This window comes from Poecile atricapillus, chromosome 2 (genome assembly GCF_030490865.1).
Source record: "Poecile atricapillus isolate bPoeAtr1 chromosome 2, bPoeAtr1.hap1, whole genome shotgun sequence".
NCBI classification, from domain to species: domain Eukaryota; kingdom Metazoa; phylum Chordata; class Aves; order Passeriformes; family Paridae; genus Poecile; species Poecile atricapillus.
The window spans coordinates 29,254,707-29,261,735 of NC_081250.1; the positions used below are offsets into that span (position 1 = coordinate 29,254,707).

A 7,029-nucleotide genomic window follows, 5' to 3' on the forward strand; every position below is an offset into this window, starting at 1 on the left:
ATGCTACGGCAACTATTCATACTGCCAACAGTGTCTTTGAAAACAATAATCCAGTGAGCAATATTAGGGCATCAGCAGACAGAAACAAAGATAATATTGCCTGCTGTAGAATTTCAAGACACAGAGCTCAATCTTACTCTTGAGGAATTGAGATAGAGCATACCACTTAAGAACAAGTATGTCCGTGTGGCAAACAAAATGCAGATTAATAGGCTCAATAAAAAAAACATTTATTAAATAACTGGCATGTCTAAAAATGGCAAAAAGACAGAAAAAAGACTCATAATCTGATTACTGACATTACAAAATACTACAGAAGTCACACTAGATATGATAGGACAAATTTTATCCTAGGATGTTAAAACCAATGTAGTTAAAATTCAATGTGTATATAAAAATTGCTCAATTGGCAATTTTCAAACAATCAGGCAATCCAAACATTTTATCAAAAAACATCTACGAGAATTATAAAGCATTTTTCTTTCACTATCTTGTAACAGAAGTTTAAAAATCCTAAAATGTGTCTACAACTATGGTTTCCTGATTTTTTTTAGTGAAATTTTATCCAGATATTGCCAGAATGTTTGAATCTTTCATGCCTAGGTAAAAGAATTAAGCACTGATTGCTTAAAAAGCCTTGAGCACTTCAGTGGTTTCATTGGAGTCAATGGACCTTCTCACAAAACCATTTGTGATCCCGTGAAAGTCTGGATCGGCCTTCCAATGTATCTGAAAGGATGGGTTGACGAGAAGGGGGAGAGGGAGAAGTGCAAATCTTACTGAATCATTTATACAAATGGACAGAAATGCATAACTATAAGCCATACATAGTTCTTTTTGTGTTGTGTTTTTCTTTTTGTCAACACAAAGTTCTTCGGCTAAGGGCAAAGAATTTTGAAAATGTATCAGCAAAGTAGTCTTTCAAACTTTTTGTCTTAGAAAAGTTCCTGATTATATTTCCTGAGAACAAAGGTGAATTTCTTGCAAGTTTCCATCTATTAAAACAATTCAGCAAGTAGGTCTCTAGTAAGTCCATCATTTGATAAGCAATCAGTCTTGAAAATTTTCTCCTAAATGTGTGTGCATTATTCATGAGATTTTGAAATTTTTTAATTTATAAAGATTTTGTTGTTGCTGTTGTTGTTGATTTTCTTATGGTAAATGATGTTTTTATACAAGACACCAAACTAATTAACTCTTTCCAAAAGAGTTATGCTTTATTATGTATTTTTTCTTGTTTCCGTTTACAACCACACTGAAAAGCACAGACATATTGATGAATCAGCTACACAGTGCGTTTTGACTACAGGCGTGCAGCTCATTTTTCTTACTGACATGTTTCAGAAACCAATCAGAAGTTCTCAAATCTCATGATTTCACAGTATTTATAATCATTTATCAAAATGACCTGCTTTTCAGAGACCATTTCAAACAAGTACGTATGATTTATGATATTTAGATGTATTTAAAATAAATTCCCTGGAGATACAACTTTTTACTGCTTGCATATTGAGAATGGGTAGGTTATAAAATATTAAAACTCAGCGGGGGGGGGGGGGGGGGGGATGTGTTGGGTTTTTTCATATATTTTGTCAATGAACAAAACGCATCAGACCAGGTATTAAAACACTTGACCAAACTATTAAGACAGTGGATTCCTGAAATGCTTTTTCAGAAGCATTTCTAAATGCTACTACTGTAAATACAGTTAAAATATGAATAATTTTTACTACCTGCTAGCCTGTTCTTGGAAACCTGTGCCACATAGAAAGCATTTTCCCATGGCAAAATTTGTTGGGTTTTTTTTTTTTAAAAAAAGGCTTTTCATGCCTGAGGGAAAGTGTTTAATTACATTAGACTATAACAGGAATTCAACTTTCTTATATAGCTATCTCTTGCAATTTAAAGTTTGAATAGCTGTATTACTTAGAAGAACTCCTTCAACTGCACTGAGCCTCCCCTTGGTCATTTCAGCATAGTACAGATTTTTTTTTACCATAGCATTTTAGACTTCCTTAAGGCTACCAGATTCACTGTTTTTTCACATTTCTCAGTAAATCTATATAGCAGTTCCTATATAGGCATTAATATGTTTTTTTCCTAACTGAAGTCTTAAGAAAACTTGGACCTAAGTAACGTAACTTAGGAAATCACAGAAGTAACTTGGCATCTGATGTGCTCTGCATCATCTGAGAATCAAAATCTACTCTATAAGAAATAGAAATAAAATAGCCCTGAAACTAAGAGGCAAGTAAAGAGAAGGGGTGGCATTAGAAAAATCCAAAATATTCCATATAGAAAAACTCATACCACAAAGCAACAAAGCACTCCAAGAATATGTTTTCTATACACTCAGCATGGTTTTCATCCGCACCTCATTAGCACACAGATAATTCTGACCATTAGGGCACTTTTAAAAAAGCGATTTTATTTGTAGCCGACCCTCAAAGTTAGTATTGTCTCTCTACTCATACAGCCTTGACATACGAAGAGCTGAGCTATGAAGGTGAGGATTCAGATGCCATTATTCACTGCAAAATGTTAACACAGAAAGAATTCTATGCATCACTGCTCAGTTCACAGGCAACTTTACCGACCCACTTTTGGGCCTACGCAGGTTGAAAGGAATGTTCTGCAGATAATGAGAGAGCAACTACAAAACCTGGAGACACTGACAGCTGTAGCAAGCAGGGGTTGATGACTATGTAAGCAGTATTTCCCAGTCCTTTACAATGAGAACAGCTGAAAATTTCACCCTGTTCTGTAGCAGTCTTTTCAATATCTTTAAAGGGAACTTCCCAAACTGCTTTAAAATCTGGGTTAAAGCTAAAGAAAACTGCAAGTGAGTTTATGTAACTATCATGACAGCACATTTCACTTTGTTTTCTCAGCCACAAATGAAAATGCAACAGATTAGAGGAGAATATTTCTATATCCTCCCATTCCCTTGCAATATGTGAATTCCAGGGAAAAACACACAGTCCATCATATTAAATTCTGCTTGCCCTCGGGATTTTTGTTTATAATTTTAAAACATCACACTCCCATCATCATAACACATAAGTGAAATGGGGTGTTCCTTCTGGTAAATTTTCAGAGTAGCTATATGGCTAAGAAACAGTTACTTGTTTGGAAGATAAATGATACAAGGAATGATCATGTTTTACATTCTTTAAACTATCTACAAACTCAGTTTTGTTATCTTAAACATACAGAAACAAAAGTAGTGCAAGGAAGGGGTAGCCTAAGGTTAATTCAGCTCTGAAATGCGGAACAGATTCAGTGCTCAAGAAAACGCAGAGCATTCTGTGGCTTCAAGTGATATGCTTAAGAGGAGGAAATATATGTGTAAATAAGCAAGAGCATTAATAATTGCCTCAGAATGCTGGCACTGAAACTTAAAGCAGTCTCTCTCTCTTCACCTCTTAGTTATTTACTATTAGGATTTTTACAAATGTCTATTGAAGTAGTTCCAAGTATGATGAAGGCATGGAAGAAATTCTTCCAAGCACAGTCATTTGTTTAAAAAAAAAGATTAATGAGAAATAAAGGAGATGATGTTTAATCAAATGTGGGGCAATTATGGATGACAAATATAGAAACACAGCAAATTAAAATAATTCTTGTTGCCATATATGAGAATGGCATTAAATATCTACCACCAGAGTTCAGGATTAATAAAGGGGTGGGGTTAAATATTCAGTCCAAAATGCAGGCTTTCCCTGAAGAAAAACCAAGCATACAACAGCTATGCAGTTGTTGTCAAAAGACATCCATTTTCAGTTTGAGAGATTCACAATTGTGTGAACAGTCATACTTTACTCTTAGCGGAAGGGAGGAGGAAATAGTTACCTGCCTTGATCTCCAGAAAGTCTTAGAAAGTGAGGATCGAAGTACATTGCAAGATAAACGTAACCAAGGCTAAAGGCTCGAACTCTTGTCCACTAATCCAGTGGAAGACTCCAGTTACTTCAGAGTAAGGTAAAAGGCACCCCACTGGTGTTTTTTTGGTTTGTATTGCAGAATGGAATAAACAGAAAGTGATTCAGATACTTCCCTGACAGTGAAAGGGACCAATTTCCTTTTTTCCTTTAGCTTTAAATAGACCGACAAATACAATAAATCCTTACACCGGCAGGCATCCAGTTATTCTCTCAGTTGTAACAGGGGCTGTTCATACATCTCACAAAATCAGATAATTCATTTTGTCATGTAAAGCAAAGAAAGCAAAACAAAATATCTTACCAGCAGTGTTTGAACTAAATACAGCTTTTAAACTCAAGAAGAGTTTTTAGCAACTATACCAGTACGTAAGATGAAATTCAGATAAATACATTCTGAATTACTGTAACTGTAAATTTTTTCTAATGTAATGGACAATGAAGGAAGTGATGGTATCCTTGAGGGTTATTTTTTAAAATCTTTTGTGTCACTTACACTCTACCAAGCTTACAACATTTTGAGTGAAAGAGGTTATGGTTTCAGTTGTGAACTGCGTACATATCTGGAAAAGCCTTTCACTTTCTCTTCCGTGACAACAAATAATTCTCTACGCCAGCTCTTGAGTTTTCAATCTGTTGAGCGCTCTCTCTTTCAAGTGCCTCCTGCCCATCTCACTATACTTTTGGTGATCCCCCGGTTCATGTGTGCCCTAACAGAAGTCCCATCAGTTGTGTCGCCTTCGCCGAGTGGCTTTTGTCAGAGCAGGACTTTGACAGGCTTTGCTATTTTAGAAAGCAGAGATAATGTCAACTTTTTTTTGTACGTTCATTTGATGCCAAATCATCGCTCTGTAATGACTGCGAGTCTACATGTCTTTATGCTCGCCTTTAAGTAAGAATTACTGTGATTTTAAAAGTCAGACTGCTCTTTCCTTTCATCTGTCCCCGCCACCAGCAAACTGAAGTGAAGCAGCTTTCTGAAACTCCCATTCACCCGTTTGCTTTACAGAGTCCAAATTTTGCCCCTTCACGCTGAGGATTTGATGGAGGCTCACTCAGATCCTACAGGGTAGCAAGGCATCAGCTCCTCTCCCGATTCCCCGCTTCCAAGGCAGCGCTTCCAAGCGTTGTGCAATCGCCTCGGAGCCGCAGTCAGCTCCACGGCGAAGGGGCGGAGGGGAAGGAGCGCGCTGGATTCTGAATTTTGAAGCAGAGGTGTCGTATCGGGCAGGGGGGAGGGGGCCGCGGCACCAGATGCTGAAAACCGCACCAAAACTACAAACGTTTCTCTCCTTGGCTGTAGGAAACTCGCCCCCACTACCACCTTGGTTTCATACTCTATCACGTGCTGAATTTTTTTCTTTTTATTTCTCCCCCCGTAGCCTTTAATAAAGCTTGCGTTAGTGACGGAGATCCCGAGAGCGCGTTGGAGGGAAAGAGCAACCCGGCAGCCCGGTGTCAGCCGGCGGGGAGAGCACGGCGGGGGCCGTGGCCGGGCCAGCCGAGCCGAGCCGAGCCGAGCCGAGCCGAGCCGAGCCGAGCCGAGCCGAGCCGAGCCGGGCCGGGCCGGGCCGGGCCAAACGTGCCGAGCTAAGCGAGCCCGGCCGAGCGGCGGCAGGACCGCGGGGCCCGACCGCGCCGCTTCCCCCGCCGCCCGCAGCCCGGGGATCCCGCCCCGCTGGGGAACGCGAGAGCCTTTACCTGAGCTGTCGCTTTTCCTTTTGCCGGACCTCTTCTCTGTTTCCACCGGGGACAGAGCCTGCCTGCCATAGTCCCCTGGCGCACACGCTGCCCCCGTGGGGGTGTTGGTGCCCAGGCTGGAAGAGTTCGAACACAGGACAGGGGGGCTGCTGCCCAGCTCCGGGGGTCCTCCTGAGTCAGGCTGAAGACAGAGGCTGTGCCTGGCCGCGGCGGGAGGAGACGACATCTGAGGAATGTGCCAGTTCGTCTGCAAAGCCTGGTGCTGCTGTTGCTGGTGGTGGTGGTGGTGGTGATGGTGATGGTGATGGTGCCCCCTATGATGTTGGCTGGCAAACATGCCCTCCTCATTGGGGTATCCCGCTATTATGCAAGAGGAAGAAGAAGAAGACAGATCAGGGTAGGACATGTGGTCAGATCTTCCATGCAGGGCAAGAGAAGACTGGGAGAAAGGGTGCAAGCTCTGCGCAGTGGCATGGGGGCTGCGCAGGCAGCCAAAGAGTGTGTGATCCATGGCATGCAAGTCTCAGGTTCCAGGCAGGAGAGTTTAGGAAAGATCCAACTTCACCACCCTTTGTCAACTTTCACTGTAAACAGATCGGGGCTGGGATTTTTTTTTCCAAAACGGCACCGACAGACTCTGCAGCAGGCAGCTGAGCTCAGATAATCCAGGTCTTTAGCCCTAGTGGCCAGTCTCCGCTGCATAAACACTCGGACCTAGATGAGCCGTTCTCAGAGCTGCTCAGATGTCAAGAAGTGGGAGAGGTTGAAGCCAATAGAAGGTGGTCCCAGAGAACTGCTTGAAGGGGGAAACAGCTTCGAGAGGTTATAAATACAGTAGTGTGTAATGTGAGCTGGGGGCTGGCTCAGCAGCACAGCACTGACCACATGCGAACTCCCTCCAAAACGCCAGCGCCGTCCCCGCTCCGAGCCGCTCCGTCAGCGGGCGGCAGCGCTGCGCGCCCCGGGCGCCCGGGGCCTGGCGGGGGGGCGGCTCCGGGGGGGCTCAGCCCGCTCGTCCCTGCCCCCGGGCGGGCCCCGCCGCGGCTGCCCCGGAGCCCCCCCGCCCCGGGCGGATCGGCGGCGGTGCCCCCCAGCCTCACGGCCCCCGCAGGGCCATCACCGCCCCGTCGGGGCTGACCGCCCGCTCGGGGTCCTGCCGCCCCTCGGGGGCAGAGGGCGGGGAAGGGCAATAAAGACGTGAGGCGATATGCGGGGGGTGATTCTGGGCTGGGGGGCGGCGCGGGGGGCGCGGGGGGCGCGGGGGCCATCACCGCCCCGTTTCCCCGGGGGCTGAAGCGCTCTCGCAGCGCCTCACCTGCGCGCCCAGGTGCGAGGGCGCAGGCGGCGCCGTGCGGGGCTGCGCGGGCCGGGGCCGGGACCCAGGGTC

The 7,029-nt window shown here is 44.4% G+C and overlaps 1 protein-coding gene across 1 annotated transcript in view; it reads right to left on the reverse strand.

Annotated features, from left to right (window-relative positions):
- Positions 1 to 6,753, reverse strand: part of MEOX2 (mesenchyme homeobox 2) — a 54,469-nt gene extending 47,716 nt beyond the window's left edge. The window contains exon 1 of the mRNA XM_058832868.1: positions 5,643 to 6,753. Within this exon, the coding sequence (XP_058688851.1) occupies positions 5,643 to 6,153 (511 nt within the window). The 5' untranslated portion in view covers positions 6,154 to 6,753. The remainder of the gene's footprint in view (positions 1 to 5,642) is intronic.
- Positions 6,754 to 7,029: the final 276 nt, after the last annotated feature.